At 32.4% G+C, this 17,364-nt stretch overlaps 1 protein-coding gene across 2 annotated transcripts; it reads right to left on the bottom strand.

Moving 5' to 3' along the window:
* Positions 1–1,237: 1,237 nt before the first annotated feature.
* LOC136973969 (juvenile hormone acid O-methyltransferase-like) lies at positions 1,238–15,193 on the bottom strand. 2 transcript variants are annotated; one of them, XM_067268743.1, is made up of 5 exons: positions 15,029–15,193; positions 8,062–8,358; positions 3,017–3,224; positions 2,798–2,951; positions 1,238–1,536 (listed from the first exon to the last, which is right to left on the bottom strand). In XM_067268743.1, the coding sequence occupies exons 2-5, from the start codon at positions 8,346–8,348 to the stop codon at positions 1,358–1,360; spliced, it is 828 nt and encodes a 275-aa protein (XP_067124844.1). In that variant the 5' UTR covers positions 8,349–8,358; positions 15,029–15,193; the 3' UTR covers positions 1,238–1,357. The 2 variants fall into 2 exon arrangements, with proteins under 2 accessions (XP_067124844.1, XP_067124843.1); XM_067268742.1 differs by having other exon boundaries at positions 8,062–8,353; positions 15,024–15,193.
* Between the last annotated feature and the right edge of the window lie 2,171 nt (positions 15,194–17,364).

The raw sequence follows: 17,364 nt of genomic DNA on the forward strand, positions 1-17,364 counted from the left end.
CACAAATCTGAATAAAGCATAAAATAGTCGAAGCATTTATTACGTAACAGTAAAGACGTACTCGCGTGAGTTCCTGGTGTGTCTTCGTTCAAGTTTTGCATCTGTTTGAATTCATACTTGTTATCCGAACACAAAGCCCCGTAAATTATCACCTTAGTCTAACAATGAATTAAGATCGTAACTGTTCCTGCGTTACGTAATGTGGTCGTCATCAACTATTTTCTCGATTTCCTGCATCAACGTACTTATTTTTATTTAATTGTTTACTTTTATTCAAACCTGCCTCAATATTCTCTTTGTTTTCTCGTATTCCTGCAAAATGTTCCTTGATATTTTAATTTATATTTCTATTTTTTAACGGGCGTAAAGGTAAAAACAAAAAATATATACTGAAATTTAAAGATTTTATAATAACAATAATTAAGATTACAAATACAAGTAGATTCATAGTGGAAGATGTATACTTTGACAGACTACAATTTATTCATTGGGAAAAAATTGTAGACTTATAAATTTCCACTGTCGTCTGTCCATCCATCCTTGCTTAATCTCAAGAACGAAGTTAAACAGATGAAAGACTAGAGAAGATATAGAAACATTAGGGACAGGAGGCACCCATTAAGTATTTTCGAACTTTCGAGGCAAACCGGAAGTCAAGTTATTTCAATTCAAATTTTTCTCATGAGAGGTGTTAAATAATGACCGGCACGACACTATTGTTAAAAGAATAGTATGAAGTACAGGGGTAAACCATTGTTATATGTTTCATCGTTTATTATTCATTTGACTTTGGTATTTTGTAATGTTCATCTTTTTAAAGTACTTGTGTGTTCTTTTATTTAAATTTAAATTTGTTATATTCGAAATTCCGATTCATCACACAAACCATATTGGTGGTTTGTGTGATAGAACGAAATTTCGAATGTATATATCCGTGTTAATGACTGATCGATTATTCTCAAAAATTCTTTTATATGTTTTAATATTTTAATCTGTTTTAAATATACTTTATTTTTATTCTTGTTTTAAATTACGAGTAACCACAGTCAATTATTTATCTTTACCTTCTTGCTTAATCAATAAATCTTTTATCGATTTATCAAAAAGCTTTGTCGGTTTGCTTTACGTTTAAATACTCAAACACGGGCCACTTTGTCGTAAAAGGGTTTCCGGAAGATATTCCTCCTCTGCACATCGCCGATGTGTCGCGTTATTGTAAATAAATAAACCAATCAAGTGCCGGAAATGTCGAGCAAGAGACCTTGCCAACTTGTTTTATTATTTCTATTAACGAAAATAAAATACAAAATAGACAGCATATATATAGTATTATGGAGCATATATTGTTGGCTTGATTTCAAGTTTTATTCTTCATTCCTGAAACCTGCAAAAATTCAAAAGGAGCCGAAATTTCGCCGTTTTTCTTTTGAGAAACGTACTTGAGAATGATCTGTTCGGCATGATTCAAAAGGAGAGTTTTGACATTTGGTTCCATTTTTTGAAAGAGTGCTTTAGGTAATACTGCAAATAATAAATCTAGAAGAAAATAATTTATGGTGAAGCAACATTTTGTGTGTTTACATTTAATATTTACTAAAATAAACATTAAATAAAAACTATAATATATAAACATTATCTTAAAATTTAGTTTTATTACAATAATAAATCTGCATGTTTTTAATACCGCAATATGTTTTTTAAATCTTCTCTATTCAACTTTCATTATTTTCGTGAAATAAAATTTGCTTAATCGCAACATCAGACGTGATAATATACATTCGATAGAAGAGAAGTACTTTCAGTTTAAGCGTACTCAAATACATTCTAAGTGAGTATTTATTAGGGTAAGACCTTTGCCTATGTATGAAAACTTTTGAATCCCTTTGTGTTGTTTCTACAGTGTTATATCCATGAACTATTGAACGACTTATTAAAAATTAATTTAATATTAACACTAGGTATTTTCGGGAAAACTGAGTTCTGCTGGGCAAGATTTACAGATTTACTGATTTACTGACTGGGCGGTGCCAGCGGTGCCCAGGCACAAGGCGTAGACCCTAGTGGGGCGCAGAAATGACCTTGACCAAGTTTTGGGTCATAGTTTTGGGGCGTAATTACAGAAGCTCGCACCAGGAGCATATAACGCTAGTTACGGCGTTGGTTATCATATAGTTGAATCTTCTAATGCCTCATATTCCTCCTAATATGCATTTCAACTCTTAGTGATAATGACCCTTATTATTTACGTAATCCTCGTTAAATTATAAGGCATAAAAGTCTTCATAATATTACAAGACTGACATTTATGAAACCATTAATATAATTAAAATAACAATAAAATAATAAGAACCGTTAACCAGTATTTTTTTCTTATTTCAGTAGTGAATGGTTTTCATTTTAAATTTCGTTTAATCTGTAGCCTTTTAGTGGAATTGTTTCTAATATAACCCATTCCCGTAATTTTTATTTACGAATGATCTTGATATGGGCTGGATGTAGTAATAGTAAACATGCATTATATAGTTGAGTGTGTTTAAAAAACTCTTCACACCAATATAAAGATTCTAATACAGTACTTGTATTTTAGTAGCCGTGGATTGAATTTTCTTTGCCTGGTACCAGTATGGGTTATATAATATTAATAATAATAATAAAAGAAATTTACATCGTTGATGGTAATGCAAATGTACTTTTCTTTTTTTGCGAAAATGTTTTATTTTAGTAACTTAAAAAGCTAATTTGGTAAAATTAATATCAAAACAAATTAAGTTATATGTAAGACGACATTAAAATTTACCCAAAAAATGCTTTTTGTCAGAAAATGGCATATCTAAAACTTCACATTTACTCTTTGTCACTCTCAAATCAAACTTGGAAAGAGACTTTTTCAATTCCGATTCTGCGTCGATCCAATTGTCAATCAATGGAATTGTGTTGAGCATATCTTCAGCCTGAAATCAAATGTCATTTTTAACTCTGGTCGAGATTAATTTTATACAAAATTCCCATACGCTACCTTTATGTACTTCTTCCACTCTTCGTTGGTACTAAGATCTTGTATAACCGGAAACAACGGACATTTCGAAAAAATTACAAAGAAAAAATAACCCCCGGGCTTCAAAATTGAAGAAATAACAGAAAACAATTTCTGATAATCATTTATGAAATGGAAGGCGTAGAAAGACACAACTTTATCGTATTTTCCAATTTCTTTTAAATCGGGTCTAGAAATTACAATTACAAATTATGATAAAAATTATATCTTAAAATTTACTTTTAAAATATATTTATTACCTATAAGTTCTTTCACTTCACATTTAAAATTATTTATATTCTGTTGTATGCAGTTAGATTCTGTATATACAAACGTAAAAACACTATTTGGAATGAAAAAAAAGTTATATCCAGGTTTCTAAAAACCGTATTTTTAGTATTGTGATTTGTTTCTAAAGTATATAAGGCTGTCTTAACATAACTGTATACGTTATTAATATATACAAATCAAGTTAAATCCAAGAAATATTCCGTGCAAAACGAATTATATTTAAACACCGTAGCCAACAGAGCTGCTTCATACACCAAATACGAAACGAGCACGATGAGAAACACCACAGTCATAGCTGTACCTGAAGCGAGGAATGATTTAAAACCGTTTCGTCGAGAATGGAAATAAATGAACTACTAAATATTAAGATTAAATCAAAAACAAAATTAAACGGGAAAAGGAAAGAGTTAAAATACAATTACTGTTCTGTTTAATTACTGTGTTTACAATTCTTCTTGTCAACACAAACAAACTTCATCGTTTTAATATTACATATCAAAAAAAGATGTTGAATTGACATTTTAACATAAACGTTTTTCCCAGAAAAGTAATGTTTCACTTTCCACCTTCATACAACATCGAGAATGATATTTTACCTTATACAATTTTAGGTTATTTTATTTCGCTTTGATATACATGTTTTTTTAAAAGGATTATGGAAGCTTTCGACTGTTTTAATGCTCTTACACAATTAAATGAAGTAAGTAAATAAGTGTTCGATTTTAATTGTCGGTCGCCATCTTGGAATAGGCGATATTCCCAAAATTCCGACGGTTATTCGCTTCATTTCTTCAATTTTCGAAAGAACTTTGATTAAAAATTTTTTTGTATTATTAAATATTCGCGTTTTCGTACGCCAATTTAATATTTATCCAAGAAAGCAACGGGAAACGACTTGGATTATTCTTTCCTTGAAAACTTCATGATAGCAAGCAAAATAAACCACGGCCCCCAGTCTCGGCGTCCCTTAAATGGGACAGGGTTGCTAAGAATCTCCGAGCTTGCATCGAAGAATTTTCTAAAAATATCTACATGGAACGTCAGAAGCCTACTACAAGCAGGAAAACTAGCCAACGTTTTACAAGAAATGGAACGCATCAACATCAACATACTCGGTCTAAGTGAAACCAAATGGCCTGGAACAAAGAAGTTTATATCAAATGACTACCACGTCTTCTGTTTCGGAGGAGAAGAAAACACCAAGCAGACCTACCGCATCGCTTTCGTTGTCTACAAACAAAGTCACCAGTTTCACCCCAATACAGCGCCGGATTAAGCCTCTAGCGGGCCCTAGACAAAATTGAAATTGGGGCCCCATTTAAATAAGTTGCTTCTAAACAAATCTTATATAATGTGACATTAGCGTAGCTAGCATGTATGACACCCGGTGCGGATATCGCGGTGTCACCCGAAGTCACACCGTAGTGTCACCCTTTTTAACTCTTTTATAAAACACTATTGAATTGTAATACAGTATCTTCGCATTAGAGCAACTTGAACGCTATATCGAATATGCGATGTCGCGACGTATAAATGTAGATTTAGAAGATAAATCATAACCATCCATACATCAGTACTACCACGAGACGCGGCTCTAGAAATATTTGTAGATGGCGCGAGAGATCCCGTGGCGTACTGTACATTACTTCTGATGCACGGTTGGCTGTTGAACTTTTTTGAGGTAATGGCCAGTCGAGCGGAGCTTAGTAAGAAAACAATTGTTAAATACACCCTTTTCTGTCCTATCGAATTTCTTACATAATTTGTAACTCGTTTTCAACCAGAGGAATCTTCTGCACTAAAGCCGGGCCTCTCCGAATTACGGGCCCTAGACATTTGTCTACTTTGCCTATTCGATAATCCGGCCCTGCCCCAATCGCATTACTACAGTAAGTAGGCAATAAGATCAACCTGAACGTGCTCCATGTCTATGCACCAACAGCAGACAAAGACGATCAAGAAATTGAATCGTTCTACGATCAGCTAAGCAACACTTTAAAGCCGTTGAAGAAACACGACATTACGGTCATCCTCGGCGACTTTAATGCCAAAGTCGGTCAAGAAAAGCTACGAAACATAGTCGGAGAACATGGCTTGGGGACACAAAATGAACGAGGCAACAGACTCGTCCAGTTTTGCCAAGAAGTAAAATTTAGCATCGCCAACACTTGGCTCAAACTATCACCTCGACGATTATACACCTGGACCTCGCCACAAAACTCTGACAACAATATCGTCAGATACCAAATTGACTACATCTTAATCAACACCAGTTATAAGTCAAGTGTCCTCAATGCAAAAACTTACCCTGGAGCTGATATATCATCAGACAACAACCCAGGAACAGCAACACTACGCCACAAACTACGTTCAGCAAAACACACAAGCACAACAAAAAGAACCGATCTGGAGAAGCCGAAGAACAACGCCATCAGGCAACAATTACAGCTTCATCTTAACAATACAATCCGATCGATCGAAGCAGCAACAACAGACGTGCAAGCGTTCGGGCGTTCACTTAAACAATGCTTCAATGAAATAGTAGAAACCCTGCTAGGATATCAGGCGCCGAAAAAATAACAACGGTGGATGACCCAGCACATTCTAGATCTAATAGACGAGCGGAGAACACTCAAAAGCAACAACAACCGGGAAAAATACAAAGAAATACAACAAAAGATCAAACAAGAAATCAGAAAAGCGAAGAAAAAATGGATGGAAGAGCAGTGTGCAGAAATCGAAGACCTAATCAAGAAAAACGATAACTTTAACCTGCACAAGAAGCTCAAAGAAACTAGAAGCATCTACAAACTGGCTCCTATCCCAAGCTTATATACGGACAACAATCAACTTATACTAAGCAAAGAAGCCAAACTCGACACCTCGAAGATCTATATATGCAATCTGTTCGGCGCCAACAGAAAACCGGCAGAAACACGACAACAAGTGCAGGAAGACAACCTCCACATACTAAAGTCTGAAGTGGAACATGCCATCCGAAGAGCAAAGCCAGCAAGGTCTGTGGACCAGACCAGATTCATGTAGAACTGCTGAAGCAACTAGACTACAACAACATCCAGCAACTTACGAAATGGTTCAATCAAATCTACAACAACAACATTATTTAATCCGACTGGCTCCAATCAATCTTTGTGGCCCTACCAAAAAAGGCTACCAGCCGAAAATGCGAAGACATCAGGCTGATCATCTTAATGAGCCAGATGCTAAAAGTCTTCTTCAAGGTGATTCAAGAAAGAATATGATGCAAATGCGAAAACGCACTAGGAAACACAGTTTGGCTTCTGCAGGGGACTAGGCACCAGAGAGGCAATTTTCTGTTTACAAATATTGCTATAGAGGTGCTATGAACATCAAAAAGAATTGTACATATGCTTTATTGACTATGAGAAAGCTTTCGATTTAGTAGACCACGACCGCCTAATTAACCAACTGAGAAAACATGGGCTCGAAAACAACGATATCAACTTTATCACAACACTCTATTGGAATTAAACAGCCCGGCTGCGCTATGACGACGATTTGACAGATCTAATCCCAATACAAAAAAGCGTCCGGCAAGGTTGCCCATTATTTCCCTTTTTTTTTCAACATCTATTCGGAAATGATTTTCGACCGAACACTGGCCGACAAGAACATCGGCCTAAAAGTTAACGGACACTACATGAATAACTTAAAATATGCCGACGACACTAATAGCAAATTCCAAACAAGAGTTACAGACCATCTTTAACGAAGTTGACACGAAAAGACAAGCACGGGGATTACGAATCAACAATAAGACAACAAGAAAGATAAAGGTCAGCAGGACTCCAAGCGAAATCACGATTAAATTATAAAACGAGAAGTTGGAGCAAGTACACCGCTTCAAGTATCTCGGAGTACTCATCGATGACAAGCTGAACAACGAGGCCGAAATCAAGAGCAGAATCGAACAAGCCAGGCAGGCATTCACTAAGTGAAAAACACTCCTTACCGACAGAAACTTGAACATCATGCTCAAATTATGCACATTGTAATGCTACATCTGGCCAATCCTGCTCTATGGTGCAGAAACCCGGACTCTAACACCAGCCACTAGAAAAAAGCGCCAGGCCTTCGAAATGTGGTTCTACCGAAGAATGCTGAAAATGCCGTGGACGGCCAAGATAACCAACGCACGTATCTTGCAGGACATGCACACGGAACGGGACCTGATCAAAACCATCATCAGCAAGAAATGAAAATACCTAGGCTACATCACTAGGAACCACCAAAAATACCATCTACTGTCACTCATCCTGGAGGGCAGGATTGAAGGCAAAAAACGTCCAGGCAAACCGAAAACGACCTGGCTAGATGACATCAACACATGGCAACAGCACAAATTCTACACACGGTGGAAGACAGAGAACAGTATCAATACGAAGTCGTAAACGCCATTCGGCAGCATTAAAGAAAAAGAAACAATTAATATACGGTACATTTGTAACAAAACTGTAATGGAAACAAGTGAAAACTGAAACTTTTTCAAATAATTGTGTTTTTAATTGTCTTTTTACTGTATTACACATGAAAACGACATTATTGCTTCAAAATGAATGAATACCACTGTTAAAGAATCGAAACAAGTTATATTCTGTTTACCACTGAAAATAAGTTAAATCTAAAATACTGTCGAATTAGCCAAAAGTGGATAGAACTGGTTTTGCACGAAGCTCTCTATTTGTATACGTTACCTTTGGGTGATATCTTGAATCTGAAACTCGATTTTTTCATCAAAATATGTTTTCCTGGCGTACTCGATGAAATTTGGTATAATGTCAACAGCAACGATTTTCTTGAACTTCGGGCATTTTTGTAAGAGAATATTTTTGGTGGTTCTTCCTGGACCGCATCCAATATCCAAAATGATATCCTCATCAGACCATTCCATGGCTGGAAAGTGTGAGTCTATAGCTGATTCTACGTAGCGAGGCTGAAATTTCGGGCATAATATTTCATAATCTTCAGCTGTTCCGTCCATATTTTCTGAAGTTAAATATAAATATTCATATTAGGTAAATTTGAAAGTAGCTCGTAAAGAAAGTATATTTTTAATTTATTAAATTTAAGACATATGTTTTTCAACTCAAATTAATAGTGGCTTGCCCACGTACAGTACATCATACTTTTCCTCTAACGTTAGAGTCGCGCCAGTCATCTATCTAACACCTTTCAGGGGAAGATTTGGATTGAAATAAAATGACTTTCGTTTGTACCAGAAATTCCTCGGGCCCTCCTGTCTACAAGGTTTCCATATCTGTTTTTCTCTTTCATCTATCTGACTCCCTTCTTGAGATTAAGCGATTTTAAGGAAAGACGGGCGGACGGACTTGGACGACAGTGAGAATTTTTTCAAATTGCAGCCCACTTAATAAAATTACAATTAAATAAAGTTTTGGAATGCCGGATTATTAAACAATATAAGATTTTCTGATGTTTACCCAAAGTTTAAATGTGTAAGAAACATGCAACAGATCGTATACACGATTATAGTTTACATAAGCTATTAAATAATATAATTTTATATCTATATACTATATATTTCTAGCATGTTAATTAGAATAATAATTTTATGTACAGATTAAAAAAACTACCTTATTTAGGAACAATGAATTAATATATTTCCAATTATTTTATACACAATTCTTCTCGCTATTTTTTATTTTTAATCGGTAATGATTATTGCATTTTCTACTTAATTCTTCAATAAATGAAGACGTATTTCTTTTAATATTTATATTACTTTAGATTTTGATCATTATAAAATGAGTTAATAAAATATTAATATATTACATTTTCTAAATACGCAAAATGTTCTGATTTTCTAAGTTTCATCTCTATTTTCCTTTTGAAAATAGTTTTCTTGTTAAAGTTGAATATCCTTTGTTGTTGCAGTTAATAACCTTTATCCTGAGCAATGTATTTCTTTTTCTACACAACCAGCACAAAATTTTCATAACTTAGAGGTAGAACTAGTAAAACAGGCAAGTGGAACGAGAATAAAATGAAAGGAGCAATTTTATAGGTCGGAAAAGGCAAGTTATCAATAATACGAGCAGCCAAGAGATCTATGCTCCAATAAGCTTGTCCCAGGATTGTGAAGAAACAACGAACAGTGAGAAAGAGGTAATTCTCGAACCAAAGTTAAGACGTTTTGAGTGCACCTAACTTTATATGAAAGAACTACACAACCGTCGAATGCCACTAACTTTATTGAAATATTTAAAATTAACGTTCGATTTAGATTATTAAATAAATGAGGAACTTTTAGACTAAAAGAAGAGAATGTCAGAAAACTTTTTTTTATAGCTTTAAGAAATTATTCAAGTTTTGTTCTAAGAACTCCAGAGTCAACCGGCATTGTGATTGTTGGGTTCAATAAGGTACAAGTTGACCGATTTTATGGTCAACTCAATCAAATGCTAGAAAAATACGAATTTACAATGCCGATGAATGTTCCATTTTATACCCGCTTTAATACGTGCTAAATAAATTATATAAAATAGAGGAGCAGAGATATTTTCATAATACTACACGCAAAAAGTCAATTCGTGCAACTTTACTAATGTTAATAGAAAGAAATATTTATTACACAACTTAGAATAAATTACTCAACTTAAATGTATTAATTAGTATAGATTATTATTAAATAATAACCAAACAATATTATTTTTTAACTGTTATAAAATATTAATTTATGAAACAATCCAATGCAAGTGAAAATCTATACTCATGTGTTACATATGATCCAGACATTCGTCTTTATTAATTATTTATATTTTTAATTCAATTATATGTAAATAGAATAAAATACACATAAATTTTCTACTTAAAATAAATTCATAAGTTAAAATTTTCATTGATAATGGAAAAATATAGGAATTTGTGAGATATAATTTAAAAGCACAAACCGTCATCTAGAAATGTTTAAACAAAGTCGGATAATACAATTTAATGCTTACCTCGAAAAACGATTAAGAAATTTCAACTGCTTTAATTCCCGATTAAAATCTCAGCTCTACCTGCTCTTACATTTATATGCAGAGTTGTATAAACAAAAATAGATACAAAACTGATAAAAAAAATATTTATAACCTAGGAAAATCATTACCTCGGGCTTATCTATATGCTGTTAGCTTTTTCACAATGTGTAATTGACGTCACAATTTTGTTGAGTTTAAAACAAAATTTGACGTGTACTTCTGTATATTTATATCAATACCTTGTCTATATCAAGACGATGTGCTGGAAATATCCTCGGTCACATTGTGAACACAATTGGAGGAAGTCAGAAAGTTGTAGACATTTTGAAAAATGTGTAAGAAGATGAACATTTTGAATGTTCGTGACGAAGGAAGAAGTTCGTGTCCATACGCCTTAAATCGGGTGATCGTAATTAAAGTAACCTATTCAACGTTGTGTAAAAAAACATCTAGCAGTCGAAATCCATTAAATTTGGTGTCGTGACATGTCCAGAAATGTTTAGAAGATTATTAAGCTGCTTTTTCAGTATCGCAGGAAAACGCTGATATGCAATTTACAACACGTAAAAATTAAAATGTTTATGTTTAACTGTACAACTAAATTTATACTTTGAATGTATAACGAATCAATTGAATAATAATAAACTATTCCTATCAACAGGAACACTATTGCAATGCTCTTTTTATAGTGACACTAGGCATTCATCGGCATTGGCGTAGCCAGGATTTTGTTATGGGAGGGGCCTAGTATAGGCTGTAATTTTCTAGGAGGGGCACAAGGTTAACTGGGCAGGCCGTGCCCACCCATGCCCCTTCCTGGCTTCGCCCATGTTTATCGGTAGATAACAATAAATAAATAAATAAATAAATATAAGTCAGATACATTAAGGTATATGTTATTGAAAGCTTAGAAGTGTATAGAGTTGGAACTCGGTTATAATGTTTTAAATGAATGAAAAGTAAATAAATACACCATTCATTTCTATTATATAAGAAAAAAGACAAATATTATTTAAATAGAATTGAAACACGAAAAAATAATTTTGTAACATCAATATCTTACTATTACAAAATTACACACCGTATTTTTCACATATACTTAAATCTGACGTCTAAAATTTTTAGCCTTGAATTTTGACGTCCGATTTAAATTCTTGAATTTGGCTAAAATAATTCATGAATTTCGAGATAAGACAACTCAACACACTAGCGAACTGACAAGGGCGATGCTACCAGGAGGATCATTTTATAAGAAACTGGCCCCTTTTTAAGTGTTAGAAGTGTGGAGAAATTCTGGAAAACTTCATGATTGGTCGGGCGCAAACCCACTACAGGCGTTTAGTGGTGTTATTCACTTAACCCTGGTAGAGGTAAAATAAAAAATGAACGACTCCTTCTTTTGGATACCATAATTATGGTTACTGTAAAATAACATATAGTTATATGAAATTTAATAATAACTTGTTTTCTTTCGTAATCGGTAATGATAAAATCTAAATCCTGTTTACAGTTTGAATTTTGACATTGAAGTGTGTAAATATAGTCTATGTAAATTGAAAATATTATTTAAACTATTTACATCAAAAATTCTGATTAATTTGAACTTCGACCGAGACAAACTTGTTTATTAAAATAAGATTTATACAAGCAAAAAAATGCTTAAGATTGCAATTATGATATTTTTCAAATTTGGTTTTCTTTATTTCTTTAAATAAAACGTAACCTCAAATTTATATACCATATAAGTCTAAGAGATGAACTAATTGTAAGACACAACCATCAAGACTGTCAACACATAAATATGCCTCTATTCAATTTTAACTTACGTCAGATTGGTTTTAAAGTAAGTAAGAGTAAATACGAATAAATTCTAATTATTATTATTTAATTGATAAAATAAGAATTGAAATAACTTTTATTTGTGTCCCACACACAGCTAACAATTATAAAAGATAATGAGTACGGAAAATATATATAGGCCTACATTTATTAAAAACAGCTGGTAGGAGGTGACAGTGTAGTAGTTGAATTGGAGTTAAAGTAAAAGCAGTTCGTGAAATTGATGAAAAGTTTACAAGTTTCTGCCTCCACCAAAAAATTTGTCCTCTCTCACGCAGGCGCCATTTCATAAACAACACTTAATTATTAACAAAGTTCGATAGGAACGTTTGTTTCAATAGAAAGAACACACACAAATAGGTTTAAACAGTAGCGAAATTTCTAATTGATCTTGCGACTGTCTACTTAAGTAGATGTACACGATATAACATTCGGAATATACAAAAATTAATTAATTTTTTAAGAATTCACGGCCCGAAAACAAAACAAAAAATCATTTTAATGCGTTTTTATGAGCTAATTAATAAAAGTTGATGATGTGTTACATGAAAAGCAATACACGAAAAGAAATATTATAAATTTTCGAATTTGTGAGTTGTTTAAATAAAAAGTTATCATATTTTATTTCATAAACAAACTTTTGAAATTTAGTTCAACCTTATAAGATGATAAAATCTTATCGAATGTACGCAACTAATTCAAGTTTAAATTCAGATTATATAAATGTTCTACTTATTTAATATAAAGGTTAAAGCCGCGTGATGTTCCGAATAATGTTTTTATGCAATTCAATAATTATACGTGTTAATTTGTAGGCTATATAAAAATTAAAACAAAAAGAAATCAATCAATAATTTCTCTTCGTTTTCTGACTGTATTTTCCGATAGTTTCTCGTGTTTTTATTGTAAGAAATTCCATAAGGCAATAGACACGTACAGTAGGCAATAGACAGGGTATAGTAATAACTACACCGTGATGCAGGAGAAACGACTGTTAACATGATTCTCGTCTTACCAACGGTATGGCCGCCTGCTTTTCGAGTTTCTTTCAGTCCCACATACCATCAAACCCACCCTGATCGTGAGTTTGATGGTATGTGGGGTTGAATGTGCCAACACGGGTGCCACATTCAATCGTATCATTCCTACTGATAGATCCATTGTAGCCATGTAGATAGTTATTCTGATAAGTTCAATAGCGGACAGACACCACACATTAAAAACGTGGGTTTAGATAACGAACAGAAACACAATTTCATCCAATTGCAAGCAATCGAAATTTATTACTCAAACATCAGAAATTACTTCCATCTAACAAAATTATGAATCCTTTAAATAATTGACGTCTTATTAATTTTAATAATTGCGTTTTCGGCCATATTCTTACCCCTTGAAGCTGAATTTAAAACGTCGTGTATATTTTTATCACATTGATGAGGCATGTTTTGGTGTTATCACGGACTTATCACGCCAGTAAATAAGATTATTTAGCAAATTCTTTATTGATTATTATCACTTAAATAAATGAAAATTTACAATAAACTGTGGCTCATTTAACATGTGGCAGTTTCATTGTTCTATACCATATAGTATAGAACACTCGAACATAATAAACGGTTCCTCTTTAATTGGTTTTCGTACGTATAAAATTATAAAAATAAATTAAAATCACATTTATAAGGCCGTTGTCAACATGATTTCAACATCGTCACAGGTGATATCTCATGAATATAATAGCTTCACAATCACTATTTCTTAACATTGCAACACCAATACAATTTTCCAAAATTACTGTTACTATAATTACAGTATTATAAATGTAAAGCGATGGACATATCTGACTGGAACATCTTACGACAATACTGAAACATCTCATTGATGCTGCACACTACTAAAAATATGCAATATAAACTTATATTATTATACTAATTCGAATCTATAACCAAATAACATAACATAACACTTATGATATATAACTAGAAGTTGAAATTTAACTTTTGCAATTATACCAACACGAAAATATGCTAATCGTTTTCGATATCAAACTTGTATTAACAATCATTGTTTAATATTATAATGGACCTTTATAACTTTCGTACATACTTAAAGACAAGAGAAAGTTTGCAATCTAATTGACTTTACATACGATTTAATCTAAACTAAAGCAAATATTAAGATGTAAACTCGAGTCGGATTTCATCGATTGACTGGTGTCCCTTTAACCGAAGAGTACCTTTATTTTATTATTATCAATAAAGTCATAATTTCTCTCCTAAATTGTCATTAATTCTTTTTTCTGTTTTTCTTTTAAAATTTCTATATTTTCTTAGAATTTGCTTGTTTTTAACATTAGTTTCATATTTTATTATCTTTTATTGAGCTTTATATTATTTTAATCCGTTAAAATTACAAAGCTTAACAACAGCAGAATTATGTAACTAATATTTTATTGCGTTTATAAGTTCTTTAACTCGTACTTTTAAATTTCTTTTTGTTTCTCCTGTGTATAGCATGTTTTCAGCCCAACTACAATTAAATCTATAAACTGCATTACTGTTTCCTAAATTATTTATATTTTTTTCTACATTATTCAACACAATATGATTTTGTATTTTATTACATTAATCTGAGACAAATACATTTAATTTATTTCAGAAGTTAATAATTATATTTTTTATAGATTTTATACGAACAAACTTGTTTATATAAAACTTATAATTATAGTTTAAAGTCTTTACGTTAGTAATTTAAATGTTTAGAAATATCTATATATGGTTCTATATATATGTGCACGTTGTTTTACTGAAAGAAATATTAATTTAAAAAATTCTTACCTGAGATGTCTATTTTGTCTATAGTTATGCACTATAGACAAAATAAATGTTTAGGTATCCTGTTGCACGCAGAGATTGGCAAGTAAACCAATACTTCCACACACTCCTTGCAAGACGTCAGAAATCGAAACTTGACACGTTTCTCGTGGACACTGACGATGCAGGGATAAGAAAACAAGTAACTATCTCTTCTTTGAAACCGTGTTTGGTGATTTGTTAAACTGTGAATCCAAGGTCGAGTTTTAAAATAAACACTTAGCTTTATTTCTATGTTTATTTAGTTCAACTAAATAAAGATGGAAATAAAGCCAAGTGTTTATTTTAAAACTCGACCTTGGGTTGACAGTCCAACAAAACAAGTAACATTATAGTTTGGCTACATTGCTATAATGCGGGGCATAGACTACCATTTACACCTTAAGCATAACTGAGGAGGATTAATCAATTATATATTGTATAATTCGAACAGAAATAAACTGTTTTATAAGTTGAATTTAGAATATAAATTATAATATTATATTCTAAATTTAGAATATAAATTCAACTTATAAAACTTTTCGTAATCCTAAGAGGCCCCCGAACAACAGAAAATTCGTGATTTCTAGCTTATTCTACAAATTTAAATGAAACTAATAAACGGTGTTTGTCTGTTGCAATTCTCTCATTTCTTCACCTCAACTTCTCATTTCCCTCAACTCATGCAATTCCCTCGTTTCTTCACCAAAATCCCATTTTTTGTTTTCAAGGCAAAGTTAGCCCCGAGAGCAACTGCCTTGTAGAATATTGAACTGTCGATCCGATATTGAATCGTACAGTTTGAAGCTCTTTCCCTTTCTTATAGCTTGTGCCCCCCTTTTTTCATAGTCTGCCGGTGCCCGGCAGACTATGAAAAAAGGGAGTCATGATGAAAGGGAAATGCTGGTCATGAGTCGTATCTCGAATTCCCACTCGACATATAACTAATGATTTCACTCTATCTCCCTACCCCCTTGAGTTCTGTACTCCAAAATTGAATATTATCAATGCCCGTTATCTTTACGTTATCCTGAGATATTAAACGAAATAGACTCCACGCAGTAGCACGCAGACACATATCTTGGGAATTTTTCTCTGGTGATTTCGACTGTTTTGGTTTCGAGGGATTTCAAAATTACCAGCTTAAATTTATCTTTGTATACTAAGTACATTTATCAATTAACAGGACTTATTATACTGGAAAATTATGGATGCAGATGTTTAGTCTTACTGATCAGAAATAATATTTTTTATTTAGTTTACCTGTATAATTAGTCCTGTTAATTGATAAATGTACTTAGTATACAAAGATAAATTTAAGCTATATTTAAGGACACGAAGGCATAATAATTAAAATTATCAGATTTGCAAAATACCAAAATAAATACTTTCTCGTGTTATTTTATAACAAAAGATAAAGTAAAACGAGGTTAAGAGTTTAACTGGAGCTTCCTGCACCTAGTTCCACTTGTATATAAACACCATTTTATTGTAACGTCATAAAAAATCAGCACAAAATGTTATAATCGATCATTAATCTTGTAATAAATATCGACCTCTCTACTTTTTATTACCTTTGTTTTAAAAATAAGAATTTCGAATAGATTTCCTCTTTTGTGAAATTTGAAAAATAGGTTAAATAATTTACTCTGATATATAAATTTTACTTAATTATTTAATTACATTGTGATGAAGTGGAATATATTATATTTTAAATTATAATAAGTACAAATTGATTACTTTAACCAGTATAATTTAATGTATATTATATAACTTGTACCTTCTCTCTGACCCGGAAGTTCGTGAATGAATAAAAAGTTTGTTGACAGTTTACGTCTGGAAGTTATTTCGAACTCGTAGAAAACAAAGTTTGAAAATAGTACATAAATATAACTTCCTTATTATACTGTAAGCGCCCTTTTGCTCAAAAGTGTTTAACACTGCAGGCAAAGTAAAATCTCCTTTAGCGATGCTGAATGTTTTGATTTTACATGCTGCATTTCAAAGGCACGTAGCAGCAAAAATCAAAAATACTTCTTAAGACTGTGTTGAATTCTAACAAATATCTCTCAGAAGTGAATTTTACGTGCTCCAAGGGCCCCAATGTACGGCTGCCCCCAATCATCACTTTCCTTAATGAATATTTTATTAAATATTGGCTTTCAGAATACTTTTAAAAACTCATCTCTATCCGCAAACTTGAACATATTTTTGCTTTTTTAAATTAACTAATAATATAAAGGTATTTTTAACTAATAAAGCATAACGATTTTTTTAGTTTAATAAAGCATTTTATTTGTAAAAATACTTTTTTAAACTAAAACAA

This window comes from Centruroides vittatus, unplaced genomic scaffold (assembly GCF_030686945.1).
Source record: "Centruroides vittatus isolate TY-2023 unplaced genomic scaffold, ASM3068694v2 contig_3335, whole genome shotgun sequence".
In the NCBI taxonomy this organism is placed as follows: domain Eukaryota; kingdom Metazoa; phylum Arthropoda; class Arachnida; order Scorpiones; family Buthidae; genus Centruroides; species Centruroides vittatus.

What these genes read in the sequence shown, in the direction of transcription:
- LOC136973969 (XM_067268743.1), bottom strand. Translation starts at nt 8,348, where the DNA reads ATGGACGGAACAGCTGAAGATTATGAAATATTATGCCCGAAATTTCAG. An exon ending in AGTGGAAGAAGTACATAAAG is followed by an intron (nt 2,952 to 3,016) that starts GTAGCGTATGGG and finishes ATTTGATTTCAG; the next exon opens with GCTGAAGATATGCTCAACAC. An exon ending in TGACAAAAAGCATTTTTTGG is followed by an intron (nt 1,537 to 2,797) that starts GTAAATTTTAAT and finishes ATTTTCTTCTAG; the next exon opens with ATTTATTATTTGCAGTATTA.